Here is a 15,379-nt window from a genome sequence, read left to right as displayed (position 1 = left end):
TGCTGGGTCATGAAGTCTTTGAGAACTGCATGAGCCGATATAGGTAAGTTATTCAGAACTCTGTGTTACAAATGTTAAAAAGAGGTTAGCCATTTTTACTTTTATTGCAAGGGAAGTGAGAAAATGAGGGACAATGCTTGGTAAAAATGTGGAAGGGTCAAAGGATTTATTGTTAGACATAATACATTTTCTGATGTAATACCTCCTAATATCTCCCTGGGGGGATTCCCTGGTCAGATGCCCATCTTGTGATGCTGTCCTTGATTCATAGAATCAAATCCCTAAAGTACAATTCCCAGGTTGCCACTGAGCTTCCATTAGGCTTCCCTCACTTGTGAAGGTGAGATCTGCCAGAGGCTCTCCAAGTGAGTATATTACTAATGATTAATCTGCCAAGTGAGTCCTGTTCTGGGTTGTTTAGGCCTAACGCAGTGGCATCATTGTGGACGTTAGGTCTTTAAGGGAGTCCAGTCACTGCTTTTCCCAGGCAAACGTTGCTAATGTTCAAGTGATCCTCTAAGTGGGTGTGACTCCAGTAGCCAAAAAGGCACACTTACCTGTGTATTGGTCTAAGACAGAGGTTTAAATTGAGAGCGCTATGCATTTACGGGGTGTGTGTGTGTGTAAAACTCCAGATTGTGTTCCTCAACAGGTGACAATTTAGAAGGAGCCCTGATTGTTTTCTAACTTAATCATCCATTTTCTGGAGGCCATAAACAGATGTCTCTATTTACACTTGAATTAAATTCCTTCTAATAACACTGTGCTAGATAGTAGGTGAGATGGCTTTATACATCCACAGGGCAAGACCATGAAAGCATTTTCTTCTCTGTCCCAGGTAAAAGCAAACTGCAATAGATTTCTATGGATTGCAGTAATAAGGCATTGGCTAGATCAATTTATGCATAACATTTGAGGGCTGACAAAATTAAACCTGTCAGCTGGTGCTTTAATGATGCCTGCAACAACCTAAACCTCCTGTAATTTACTGAGAACTGCCAAGAGCAATCAAGTTTTTAAAATGGCCACAAGGGGGTGTTAAAGGACTACATACTTGCTCTAATCATCCCCTCCCTCTTCCCACCCTTTCTAGTCCTTACTTGAAGAATCATCCCCTCCCTATATACCCTATGTTGTTTCATTTCAACAATCTTAGTTTATCGAGCAGGTTGCTACTGATTCTCATAGTTTAATCTGAATATCAGGCTAATGTTTCCTGAGTTTTTAGCAAGTTAATGGCAGTTAGGCACTCAGTGTGGATGTTTGTGACCAGGGAGTAGATGGGCCTTTTTCCTACTTCAAGGAAGTATACTGCTCTCTAAATCCTTGGTGATGTCTTCCCCATGGAATTTGTCATGATCGACATGGATTAAAGTACTTTCTGATTTTATCTCCACTCTCCTTTATGTTGTTCCTTGCCCAGTGACTGAGGAGGTGGGCCTGGGGTCCTGATAATGGATGAAAGACACATGGAGACAAACCTGGGGGTTACAGCTAGTTTCCTTCTGGACCATTCTATAGGCTCAGAGACCCTTCAGGATAGAGCAGAGGGCTGCAGCAGTAGCTCAGCTTGGGGGTCAAGATCACTTAAATTCCCATCAGGGGATTTGAACTTTAGTCCCCTTTGTGCATTGAATGAATGGTGCTTATCTCTATGTAATTGCTTTCTGCATGAAAAGTAGTTTGTTCACTGGTTTGAGATGAAGGCACCACGATTCAGATCATGCCCTCAGTTCATGGGCAGATCTATTGTTTCTCCTGCTAGGTTCAAAATAAGACTTAAGAGCTAATGGGTGAGCCATCCCCCTCACACTGGCATCCTCACTGCCAATGCTGAGTTTAAATTGCCCTTTAAGTTCCCCATATAGGCCAGAGAATCCCCACAGGCCGCATGTCATCTGACACAACAATGGCTGGATTAGGAACATCCAAGGACAGCTTGGTATTCCCTCCTCTACTGGCAGTAGTTCCACCCTGAATGGTTTTCCAGGAGTGAAGAAATAGCCATTCCTCTGGTTTATGACTTTTCTTTTTCCAAGCTTCCACTATCCAGATGAAAAGGGAGTTAAAGGCCCGCATAACCTTGTGAAAGGAGCTGTCAATGCTGAAGGCGCCTTACATGGTTTTGTTCCTGCTTAATTCTTGCTGATGCACTTGGCCCCTTGATCCCAGCACAGCGTTGCCTGGCTATCGCCTGACAAGCGAGGCCAGCTGGTTGCTGTCCACCGCAAGTGAGAATTCTTTGTTTTTAGATACGGCAGGGCCACGCCTGCCTCATTTCCTTCCCACATGGAATTCTGGCTTGGTGTGGGGAAACCTCACAGGCCCAGTGGAACAAGTTTGTGTGGGCAATCTAATGAGCTTGATTTTTCCTGAGTTCTAACTGCCCATTCCTTTAGCTGCAGCCCAGCTGGTGACAGGAGGCACACAGAAGTCTGTTACCATTCTGTTTGTCTCAAGTTATTTTGGTTAACTGCATCCTGATTGGAACTAGAACTATTCCTTCCATAAGATCAGAGCTGCCCCCTTTCTAGGGTGGTTCAGAGAACAGCTCTTACTTGAGCTCCTGAACAGGAAGAGCAGGCTGCACCCCCAGGCTTTCCTCTGCCTTGTGTGGGGCCCAGATCTTGTGGGGACAAGATTGAGGGCAGAGGACATCGTTGCTATAGCAGCAGTTTACTCGGCTGTGCCTCAGTCAACCAAAGGTTAGTTTCCTACTGGCTTCACCAAGGCCTCAGCTGAACCTAGAGGTCTAGGGACAATCTACTAGTCCTCTACTTGGTAGTTTTTGTTTCGCACCGTCAAAGTACAGACCACTAAAAAAAACTGCAGATCAGTCTCTCCACACAGGAGACACAAGGAGATAACGTTTGGCTGGTTATTTTAACTGCATTTGTAGGGCATATTCTCCCTCCTGTTAACACAATGCCATCTAGTCCTTTTTGCAGACAAGAGTGTTGCAGTCCCTGAAGTGGACAAGAACTTTGAGCTATGTTCTTAGGTATCTCTGAGGCTCCCAGACAGCTTTCCCACATGAGGGGATTTGACTTTGACTGGTTTCAGTAAAATTGCAATCTGTAGCTATTTCCATTGCACTGCTCAAAGACAAGGGTGCATGATACTGTTCTCGCTCCAAGGATGGGGACTGCCCTACAGGTGACAAGTCCAATCAATCAGGTATCTGGGGCTCACAGATTGAGGGATCAGAAAGAGGTGCTCCTCACAAAATCCAGAGTGAAGTATTACTCAAGGCTTTTGATCCTATCTAGTGGGAGTGGCCTGACACATGAAGTGATGGCCAAGAGCTTATCTGTGGGGGCCAAGAGGAGGGGCCTTTTTCTTTCCATCTAACGAGGTTTCCCTTGTCCTGTCCACCTCTTGTTCAATCAATCTCAACAGTCAATTCTTTTCTGGGTATTACCTCAGATCTCCATAGATGAACACTTGAATGTGCGTGTTAATGTAAATTTCTGCTTTATCATTTTCATAACGATTTCCACAGCACCTCTCAATGTGAGGTGGAATCATTACAAAATGTTACAGGTAGAAAAGTGAGGATTTCTCAATTAAGTTGGAAAATTCTCCCATGCCGCTTGATCTTCTTGGTCATATTATACTGCTGTTTTCCAGAAACCAGCTTACCAAATTTGGCACTATATTCTGGTGTACTCACTTCTCAATATTCCCAGTCTTTCTTGATTAGAGGTATGATGGGGTGAGAATGTAACAAAACCTATTACTTAAGTATCCTTCAGAGGTAAACTCTGTGGGGGCTAATTTTGTTTTTCCAAAAGCAGCACCATCAAAGCAGGAGGAAAGGTTAAGCTGGTACAGAATGCAGTGACATTTTTCACACCATTATCCCACTGCATTAAGCTAAAAAGCACACATCTACACAATAGTTCCCTTCTTATCCAAGAGTTCACTTTCTGCAGTTTCAGTTACCCATGGTCCAAAACAAAAATATTAGATGGAAAATTCTAGGGATAATTCATAGGTTTTATATTGGGCACTATTCTGGGTAGCGTGAGGAGATGGAATCTTGCACCATTCTGCTCCATCTGGGTGAGACATGATTCATCCCTTTCTCCGGCGTATCCACACTGTATATGCTATCTGCCGTTTAGTATAGGAAAAAACATAATATATATAGGGTTTGATACTATCTGCAGTTTCAGACATCCATTGGGGGTCTTGGAATGTATCCCCTTTGGATAAAGAGGTGACTACTCTAGATGTATTTCTCTGCCTTGGCTAAATGGTTTTAATGATACAGCTTGTGTAACTGAGCAAATAATCACAGCTCAGTAAAAAGCAGAAGTCTGGAACTGAAGAGGATGAGCTGCAGAAACCTCGTAATTAAGAACTGTGAATTCTCTTATTTCTCACCCTACCCCCAACACCCATGCACCACTGCCCTTGGCTCTTACTTCCTCTGGTGAATACCAAACCGTGACTTAGTGAAAGAACATGGCTTTTCTGGCTGGAAGCCCTTGGCTGGCACCCCGACTCTGTCACTTTCTAGCACTCTAGGAAGTTAACCCTAACCCTAACCCCAATGCCTTCCACCCACACTTGCAGGGCACTGCCTGTGACTAAATTTATTTTATGTCAGGAACCTACTTTACTGTCACTTAGGGATAGACTTGTGTTGGCACCCTACTAACATAACCAATAAAAATAAATAAAATAATTCTCTGTGCCAATACGTAAGTTTAAACTATGCTTCATTTTCTTTTCAAAAATTTAACAGTACATTCTGGCAAATTCTTGGCTCTGAGTTTATACTGTTTCTACTCATTTTTAAGTAAGTAAAGAACAAATTACATATATAACAAAGGTTCTCCTCTAGCTCTTCACAGCATCTGAAATCAACTGGAAAGAATACACAGAATGAGACAATTATGAAAGACAAACTATATGTGTATATTACTTGCTTAGATTTGGGAGCCTAACTGCTCACAAAAGGATTCATATTTTTTTTTTATTGTTAAGCTGCAACATACATGGTTTAATGCCAACAAAAAAATTTAATCAAATGAAAATTAATAAACTGAACAATAAACAAATAAACACTCAAAACAAAATATTTTCCATTGGAAACATGTTAAGATGAATACGGGGTTTCATTACCATCTTACTGCAATTTTCTTATGTGTTACTAGCCTACATACCCCGTGTTTTCTGTAATCATGCAGATGTGAATGAAAGTTTGAATGATTAAATAAATGAAAAGTCCGTTTACTGCAGAGAATCATTTCACAAGGCAGCCAAACTTGGTTCAGAGAACAAAATTATTCAAGAAATTCTCCACGTATTTAGGTTCATTTTAGAATCCATGAACCTTAAGCTGTTCCTCCTTGACAATGCCAACCTGCAAAATAAAATTTAATTTAGCAGAATCACTCTGGGTAACACATAAATTCATTCCTAAGAAGACAGAGCAGTCATTAAAAAGAATCATTGTTAATAGGTTACTGCAACACTGTATTTGTGGCATAAACTGTTAATAACAAAAACTCAACACATATTTGAATATCCTGACATTCCACAAAACATCCTAAATGGACACAGGAATGATCAGGTCATTCTAATGACAAAATAAACTGGTACTCCTGCCCAAATAAGTACAACTAATGTGCTTCATTCACATGATTTTTTTTACTAAGTAGGTAATAATTCACATTGCCCTTAAATACAATTTTAGAAGCAATCTCAAGGTTGTACATAAAGCACCCAATCACTCACCTCCAAGAGAAACTGGCAAATGTTTTTTCTTTGGTCACCTTGAAGCTGAATAACCTCTCCGTATTCAGGATGTTCAATCACAGTACCATTACAGGCAAATTTCTGAAGAAGTAGATTCAGCATAACTGAGTCAAATACAATGATATTTTACTTTCACCCTAAGGTTATCTGGATGTTAAGAGTATGAACACAGTTTCCTTGGGTCCAATCATTTTAACCCACGCTAACGTGAAGTGAAAGGTGTGAACTGTAATCCTATTTAGATGTGTGTCAATAACTATATTTTAATCTCTTCTCCCAACACCTTTACCTTTTTGAAAGCTTTCACAAGTTTCTTCTTGTCATAATCATCTGCAATGCCCTGAACAGTAGTCAGTGTCTTTCTGCCGTTCCGTTGCTGGATTCTTATATGAATGTAATCCTCAGTCCCTGCCGGGAGTAAGTCGTCACCCTTAGTTGCATCAGCAAAGGGGTCTACAGAGGGATACAAAAAAATCCAAAGCAGGAAAATATCTTTTAGTCAGTAATTTCCAGATACAGCTACGCTACAATCTAGAAACTCAGCAAAGAAGGTTCTAGTGCTTCTGCTTTCTTTCTGCAGGTGCGGATGTGGGGGAGTGATAAGGGTAGAGTATTAATAAAACCTACAAGGTACTTTCACAAAGAGATTTTAAACAGGTATGTCCACTGATACCGGAACAGAAAAACGTTGTTATAGATGTTATCGTTGAACATAATCCTCTAATGAGAGAAAAGAGATTTTAAGACCTTAATTTTAGAGCCACTATAAAAATGTGCGTCATCTCGATTACATTCTGATGACAACAGAAACATTCACAAATGCCACCCCAATCATTTAACCCTAACTCTGCCTCGAAAAAAGATCTATATATGTATATCAAGAGTAATTTTACGTATTACTACGCAAGTAGAGAAGACTGGCCCACTGCCCTGTAACAGATCAGAGGCCTGATCCGCAGCATCTTTTACTAAATGCGCCCGAGAGCAGCCACGAACAGCCCCGACCGCTAATGGACGCCGATGCCCCAGCCCGAGCCGGCGTCCCCCTGGCGATCAGCAGGGCAAGTCTGGGGGCGGAACAGGGTCGCAGAGGTGGCAGGGAGCAGAAGCGAGCAGCAGGAGGGTCCAGGAGCGGGCAGGGGGCGGCACAAGGCCCGCGGCCGGGGCTCCGGGGGCCATCCTCGGAGAGGTGGTCGCCAGGGGCCCGGTCGCCATCTTCCGGGCACCGAGACAAAGCCCCACTCGGGGTGCAGGGAGGGCGGCCGGGGGCCTTTTGGGGTGGTGGTCCGGCAAGCGGCCCCAGCGAGGGCAGGCAGCGGCGGCCTACCGGCCGAGAGGCGCGCAGGGGACGTGGGGTCACGGGAGGGGCGGTGGGGCGACCCGCTCTTACCGAAAGATTGGAGGTTCTGGATAGTGGACATGCGATACTAGTGTGAGGCCGGTGAAGGGATAAAATTCCTGCGGGGCCCGCCCGGATCACCGTGTCAGGAGGCGGTAGTGGCGAGAAAACGGAAATAAATAAGGAGACGCTTCGCCCCGGGGTTGGGAAGCGGCTGGATCGGCGGCGGAAGCCGGGAGGAGGCAGGAAGAGGCGAAGGAGGAGGCGGAGGAAGAGGCGGCAGCGACGGATGCGAGGACGCGAGAGAAGAGGCGGCGCTGCGGCTTCTCCGACAAAATGGCCGACGGAGACTATTTAGCCGCGCCCGCCGCCCCTCCCACGTGACCCTCCCGCGCTTGGCGCCCTGGGACTTGTAGTTTTCACGAGGCAAGAGAGCCCGGAAAGCCTGGAGCGAGCGGGCTTCCGGGACCTCAATTCCCAGCAGGGAGTGCGCCCCCCAGCGGCGGGCGGCGGGGCCGGGAAGGGTCCAGAGGGCTGCAGAGATATCTGCCTAGAGCTCGTAGGTCTAGAGCTGTCCTCCCCGCGCTCTCGCAGGCTCTCCCTTGACTCGCCTTCTCTCGCGGTACAGTGGCAGCAACGAGTGTTCGGTGCTGGGGGGGATTATCTCCATGAGTCACCCTCGCTCGAGGCCTTGGGTAATGTAAGTGAAATCGGGGTACAGGAGCAGAACAAGGTCCCTAGTCCCGGCTTTCGACTTGATGGCTGCCCCTCAGCACCTCCCCTCCTCCCCTCCCGCCTTGTCCGGTTGCAGGAGCCCTGTTCGTCCCTACCAAGGGTCGAGGTGGGAGCCTCCTGCCCAGGATTGGGCTGCCCTCCGATTCCCTAGCGCGGTGGTTCTCAAACTCTAACGTGCATCTCCCTTAGGGCTTAATAAAATACAGACTGATAGATCCCAGAGCTTCTGTTTCAGGACGTCTGGGGTGTGACCCGAGAATCTGCAAATCCAACAAGCAGCCAGGAGATGCTGATGCTGCTGGTGTGGGACCACAATTCAGAACCAATGCCCACCTTCAGCAGGGGCCTGGCATCCAGTGGGGCCATGTATGTACCCCAGGTCGACCGAACACACCAGAAAATCAGCCCATCAACTTAAATACAGAACCTTGAACAGGAAGGTTAATTGACAGAAGGTTGATTGATACCAGAACTGTAATATCTTCCTATCAAGCTAAATACAGGAGAACAAACCTGAGACTATGGGAATGGGCTCACCCAGGCAGGTGCTCAATTGTCAAACTTGGTTCGCTTTCTGGAAGCAAAGAGATAGACTAAAAGTTCGGGATTCTTAACCTTGTTTTGTACCATGGCAGTCTTGTGAAGCCTATGGACCCCTTTTCAGAATAATGCTTTAAGTGCATGAAATAAAACATGTAGGATTACAAAGGAAACCTATTATACTGAAATTAAAAACAGTACATTGATAACATAGTATTGCTTCTTTACTAGTGCATTAATTAACAAGATCTAGCAGCAGGTCTCACAAAGGCTGGAATTTCAAAAAGGTGATAAACAAAAGATATTTGGAGATGTCTGTAGCATCAGAAGTGTAATATGAAAATATCTGTGACTTCTATTGGTGCAAAGTTACAGATCCTTCAGGTACTACTGGGATGTTGCCAGCATTCATAATGAAGAAAAGGCTAAATTTGGGTTAGAGGTTAGTGAAAATGTAGGTGGAGTCTTTTTTCCCATCCAATTTTAGGAATCCCCCACCCCCACAGTTTTAGCCATGGACCAAGGATCTGCAGACTCCAGGTTAGGAATACCAGGATTTAATAATCTTTAGTGATTAACTATGATGATAGGTACCATTTATTGAGTGCATACTATTTGCCTGTTGTAAGCTTTATACACAGTATTGTTAATCTTCATAGCCATTCTGTGATGTAGTTATTACTCTGTTTATATTCATGTAGAAATGGAGGCTTTCATGGGTTAAATAATTTCCCTAAAAAAATCAAATTTTCAACTCTCAGGAATTTAACTGCATTTTTGGTCTTTTAGTCCTGATTTAAATGAATAACACTTTTATTATCCAAACTAAAGTGTAAAGTTTTAGAGCTGGTTCTAAAACAAGGAGAATCAAACATTTTTTGTTGTTCATTAGTTGATTACACCTACAGTAGTTTTCTGGTCTTGTAGCTTTATCAGCATGCTTTAAAGTAATTTTTAATACTACTCTGGATGAGGTTCAGAATAAGCAAAATGCATCTCTATTTCTGTTTTCCTTCTTTGTTACTAGACGCCCCAAACCATTTTATATTATTTCTTAGAAGGAGCCAAGGGTGGTCCAGTCAAGAAAAAAAATAACAAATGAACATAGACAAGTTAAAAAAGATCCAGAAGTCTTTGGGTTGCCATGGTCATTACCCCTGTCAGGAGAGCTTATACTTTCTAAGACCTAGTGTTTGCATCAGAAACCCCCAGGAGCTCAGAAATCTTCAATCAAAGCCAACTATGAATACAGGTCGGATACGTTGTAATTATAATCTGGAAAACTCTTCTGACCCTGGTCATCATTCATAGCTTTTGTGTTTAGACCTGACCATTGAACACTTGTAGTGTAGCTGGTCCAAACTGTGATGTGCTCTCACTATAAAGTACACACTGACCTTTGGAAGACTTAAATTTTCTCAATTTCACCTGCTTCTTTTTACTTCTTAAAATGTGGCTCCTAGAAAATTCAGTGTTACATATGGCTCACATACTATTTCTATTGACAGCACTGGTTTAGAGTGAAAGGATTTGACCTATATGTAAAGTTATAAAAGGAACAAATTAAAGCACTTAAAATCTAGTATTTTTAGTTCTAAATGGTACCAGCCTAGTTTAAGGTGATTATTTCATGCCTTATTTCTGAAAGGAGTTTAGATCACTTGCAGAGAACAGTAGTATTGACTAAAGGAATCAGGGAAGATTAAAAAAAAAAAAGAACATTTGAGAAATAAAAGCCCCCAAAGCTAGAGATAGACCCCAGATCCGGCTTTTAACTTCCTAATGGTAAGACAACGAGAAAATCAGTTAGGAAGTCCATGTGTCTACAGGATGAAAACATACTAGTTGTGCAGGAGGAATGACTTTGCCTGGCCCAGAGCCACAGGAGGTGTTTTTCTTGGGCTATCATAAAGGGGATGCTGTGATGTAGCGGACAGTGTCCCCAGCAGTTTGCCTACCGTGAAGGACAATGGTGGGTTTTATGCAGTTGTTTCTTATATCAGCCAGTCATGAAGACATACTAACAGGTGAGGACCTCGGGTCCTCATCCATCCAGAGGTTGCTGGTTGCGGCGGCCTTGTGATGATGTGCTGCTCAGGTTTCCTGCTTCAGTGAGCATAACTGACTATCTGCCTCAGCTGCTGCACTCTGAATTCAACATCGCTGAGGTCACGCCTCCCACCAGCTGCTCCTGGTGACTCAACAAGGATCCTAATGCAGGCTGGTTCTTGAGAGATGTGGGACTCCTCTTCTAGGAGGACCTAGATCTAGTGTCTAGGTCAGAAAAAGTCACTTAAAAGTCTCAACTTATTATCGTGAACACTTGATTGTTATATTAGCAATGCGTGATATAAATGAAATGCTTGAAAACGTTGTAAGTTAAGAAGGACTTAATTTATCACTGAAAATAGTAGAATTGTGTTAGAGCAAAACTCATTATTATGAGTATTTGCAAAGGCCAAAAGTAAAATCATGTTTCTAGAAACCTACTTAACCTGCAGTGGGAATTTGAATGATAGATCATTAAACTTAATAATCAAGAGTTACACTATCATTAAAGAGAAGGGAACAGTAATTGGCTCAAGATGGCTAACTTGGTATCTTCACTATCAAAAGATCCCTAATAATGTCAGAAAAGATATATTTTGGGGAAGACTAAATCCAGCAGTAAACAACAAGGATGTGCCATCAGTGGATCAGACATTTCTTTCCTCCTAAAGGAAAAAAACACCCAGAAATCAGTTGATGGAGGAAACTGCATGCTTAAATACTAGCAACACTGGATTATTAAAGATTATGAAATATCTTTAAAATCCTGAGATTTTGAACCTGAAATCCTGTATTTAGGCAAAATAAAGGCATTTTCAAAATGTTTAAAAACCCAGAAAGTTTACTTCCATGGACAATATTGATGATATACTCCAGAAAAATTAAAAACCCAAGGAAGAGAAAGACATGGGATAAAAGAATATAGGTGCATAAAGAAATCAGTAAAAATGATGGTTATGTCCAAATCATATTGGTATGTAAAGAGGGTGAAATATTTTATGGGTGATTTCTAGAAGAATAGAAATTTCATGCATTTTTCAATCCAACAAAAGACAGGAAAAGGTATAAAAGAGCAACAAGAAATCATAGAGTAAATTTAAAACATTAAGTCATAATAAAGATGTAAAAAGTACATAATTGTCAGTAATCACAGGTGTGAATGTTATATTTTTCTATTAAAAGGTAACCTCTTTAGTTTTGATGAAAAATGGTCACAAAACTTTATATAGCAGCTATTTATGACACATTTAAGGTCAAATGACAAAGACTGAAAAAGTTATTGTAAGCAACTGCTAGTTGAAAAGTAGGGTCGGTATAACAATATTATTAGGAAAAATGAATTCAAGAAGAATTACATTAAGCAGAACAAAGAAGGATAGTTCATTTGGATCAAAGTTATATTGGACCAAGAATGTGAATCACAAACTTTTATATTCCTTACAACTCGGCAAAACGTATATAAGGCAGAAAAGGAAAAGAAAAATATGGAGAAATTGAAAAGTTTGCAGTCATAATGGAATACAGTAACACGTTTGTTTCAGAAACAGACATGTAAACAAAAATTAAGTAAAGATATAGATATTTTTAATAATATAATTAATATGTTTGGTGCAATAGATATGTGTAAAACTTTGTACCCAACGCAAAGCATACCAATTTTCAAACACCCAGGACACCCAAATGTCCATAAACTGATGAATTAATAAACAACATTTGGTATATCCATACAATGGAATATATTCAGCCGTAAAAGGAATGATACATGCTACAACATGGATGAATTTTGAAAACATTATGCTAAATGAAAGAAGCCTGTCACAAAAGACCACATACTGTATGATCCCTCTTAGGTGAATTGTCTAGAATTGGCCAAGCTATAGAGACAGAAAGTAGATTAGTTGTTGCTTTGGGCTGGGGGTGTGTTTGAGGGGAAATGGGTAGTGGCTGCTATTGAATATGTAGTTTCTTTTTTTTTTTAATTAATTTTTATTGGAGTATGGTTGCTTTACAATGTTGTGTTAGCCTCCACTGCACAACAAAATGAATCAGCCATACACATACAGATATCCCCTCCCTTTTGGACTTCCCTCCCATTTAGGTTACCACAGTGCATTAGGTAGAGTTCCCTGTGCTACACAGTATGTTCCCATCAGTTGTCTATTTTATACATAGTATCAACTATTTTATACATAGTATCAATATGTCAATCCCAGTCTCCCAATTCCTCCCACCCCACGCCTTTACCCCTTGGTACCTATACATTTGTTCTGTAGTTTCTTTTTTGAGTTATGAGAATGTTCTAAAATTAATTATGGTGATGGGTAAATTGTATGTTATGTGAATTATATCTCAATAAAATGGTAATAAAAAGGATACAAAAAAAGCAAAAAATAAAAGTTTCTCTCATTCATTGTCAACATATTAAATAAAATATTAGCAAATCAAGTCAGTACTGTATCCAAAAGAATATTATTAATCCAGACATGCCAGGATAAACTTTCATAAGCAAGTATATTATTAAAATTGCTGTAAATGCTTCAGAATTTAATATACAAAGATTTAAATATAGAGTTTTGCCATTTTGTAGGAGCACAGAGAAATGTTCACCAGCCAGGGGCTGAGGAATCCTCCACACCCCAAGTCTTTAACAAATCACAACGACAGACTTTTACAACTCGAACACAACCAAGACTACTCCCAGGAGTTGCATTTTAATTAGTAGTGTTGGAGGGACCTTGGGACACCGAGAAGGGGAATGGAGACTTGGTGATACTCGAGCAGAGGTGACGGAGACCTTGTATCTCTCAGAGGAGATGAGACCCCTTGACAGCATGGGAAAGAAAAGTGAACATCATAGTTGTAAGTCGCCTAGTTTCAGAAAAGCTCTTTGTAAAGGGGTACTGAGAACATACATTTGGAAAGCCACACAGCATCATTTCATTGAGCTTTAACTTGGAGGTACAGAAATGATGCACTACCACATTGTGAAGAGACTGATCCCTCCCTTCCCCAATACACTGACAAATTTAAGGACACAAGCTGTATGGTCATCTCAATAAGATGAAAAAACAAACAAACAGATTTTAATTGATCAGCTGGCTCTATTCTCCAAGGACACTGCCTCCTCTCCCCACCCAATAAGGGCAGTTCGAGGACCACAGTGTGGGAGTTAAGGCTGCATGTTATAGGACCTCATACAATTTCTGGAAGTGGGATGACGTAGGAGGTTGTTGCTTCTTATATCAAGGATAGACCAGTGACGTTCCCAAGTCTCAAATTTATGGCGATATTTTCGTTGTAATAATAGCTTGCCTGAATTCTTTTCTTAGCTCACTTTAATATGAGAGCTACTTAATTGATTCTATTACTCTTTTAACTGAGACACCAGTTATTTTTTTTTACATTCAATATGCCCATATCATAGTCTGCCTACTATGGTATGTAATCCCAGAACGATGATGTCCTTATGTCACAGGGCTGGACAAAGCTCTGGTAACAGCCTCATGCTCTTCATGTTTTGTCAGTTTCTTGGGCCATTGGGTCTACATTTTCAAGACTTTTGAGTTTAATCACCTTTTTTATTGGAAACATTTTCTTTATTTAATGGGTTTGCAATACTGGTAAAACAATGTAACCCAAGATTCAGTTCCTTCCTCCCTCCCTTCCTTCCTTCTTTCTTTTGACAGGATTGTATCTCATCTAAGCAAAGAAAAGAAGAAATATTCATGTGTTAAAATAGTAATAGCTTGCATTTATTGGGTGTGCACTATGTACCAGGTCAGGGTTAAGTGCTTTCCAGGCAATATTTCTATTTACCTTGGCCTCATTTAAAATTCTGGACCACAAATCCCAAATGGGCAGTCAGCGCCACACTTCTTACTGCACTTCCTAGGATGTTTTTCTTCTTCTCACTCTGTACAATGATGATTTCATACATCTTCTCTCTTCTCAAACCCAAATTCCATCCCCTATGTTCCTTCTCAGCTGATGACCTTGTTCATATTTTACTAAGAATATAGAAGCAATCAGATGGAAACAAACATCATCCAGTCACCACATCTCCAAATCTCACTGTGTTTGTACCTCTGCTCTCTGCCTTGCCAGCTTGTTACCATGGATAAGTATCCCTGCTTTCCTCTTTTGCCCTTTCAGAGATGTTTCTCCTGGAAGTATCCCCCTCTCCCTCTTGCATTTATAATATCTCTAGATAGAGAGAATTAGTTCCACCAGGATGCAGATATTCTCTGGAATCTTCCATCTTAAAAGGACAAAATCAAAAATCCCTTTGACTTATATTCTTTTCTTGACAGGACCCATTTCTCTACTCTTCCAAAGAGTTCTCTATCATCACTCTCTCCACTTGCTCATGACTCATCTCTCCTTAACCCCTCCAAACAGGCTTCCACATCCACTGTTATGCTGAGACCATCTGTGCCCAAGTGTGCTTGACTTCCATATTGCCAACCCAATGCCATCTCACTGTTTCCATCTGACTTGGTCCTCTCTGCAGCATTTGATGAAGTGAACTACTCCTTTCTTCTCTTGCCTTCTATGACATCCCCTTCTGTTGGTTTTCTTCCATGTCATTGGTCACACTATTTCCAAAGGAGTTGGAAATAGTGACTCCTTCTCTGCTCAAACTGTGCCTATGTGTTTGTTAAGATAAGAGGAAAAATCAGGAGGTGGTGTGTTGGAAGCAAAGGGAAGGAAGTGTGCATCCCAAAGGCTGGGTTATCAGTGGTGGTCACCAGCAGAGGACAGTTGAGCCCAGTGGACAGGCAACCCCACAGCTGCATTCAGTGGCATCATGGTGTCAGGATGAGGGGGATAGCGCTGAAGTAGAGGAGACAGCTATTTCCAAATATCCATGACACCAGGTAGGGTCTCAGATCTCTTCTACTTGGGTTACACTGGTTGTCATGAGCTACTGGCAAAAAGGAAATGCAT

The 15,379-nt window shown here is 41.7% G+C and overlaps 1 protein-coding gene across 1 annotated transcript; it reads right to left on the bottom strand.

Annotated features, from left to right (window-relative positions):
* Positions 1-4,905: 4,905 nt before the first annotated feature.
* Positions 4,906-7,443, bottom strand: EIF1B (eukaryotic translation initiation factor 1B). The gene is made up of 4 exons (XM_024754119.1): positions 7,160-7,443; positions 6,059-6,222; positions 5,749-5,850; positions 4,906-5,374 (listed from the first exon to the last, which is right to left on the bottom strand). Exons 1-4 carry the CDS (start codon positions 7,188-7,190, stop codon positions 5,330-5,332), a joined length of 342 nt encoding a protein of 113 aa, XP_024609887.1. The 5' UTR covers positions 7,191-7,443; the 3' UTR covers positions 4,906-5,329.
* Between the last annotated feature and the right edge of the window lie 7,936 nt (positions 7,444-15,379).

The sequence above is a fragment of the Neophocaena asiaeorientalis genome, unplaced genomic scaffold (genome assembly GCF_003031525.2).
Source record: "Neophocaena asiaeorientalis asiaeorientalis breed wild unplaced genomic scaffold, Neophocaena_asiaeorientalis_V1.1 scaffold121, whole genome shotgun sequence".
NCBI classification, from domain to species: Eukaryota; Metazoa; Chordata; class Mammalia; order Artiodactyla; family Phocoenidae; genus Neophocaena; species Neophocaena asiaeorientalis.
The sequence above is the reverse complement of the archived record's forward strand: the minus strand, read 5'-3'. Positions and strand labels throughout refer to the sequence as shown.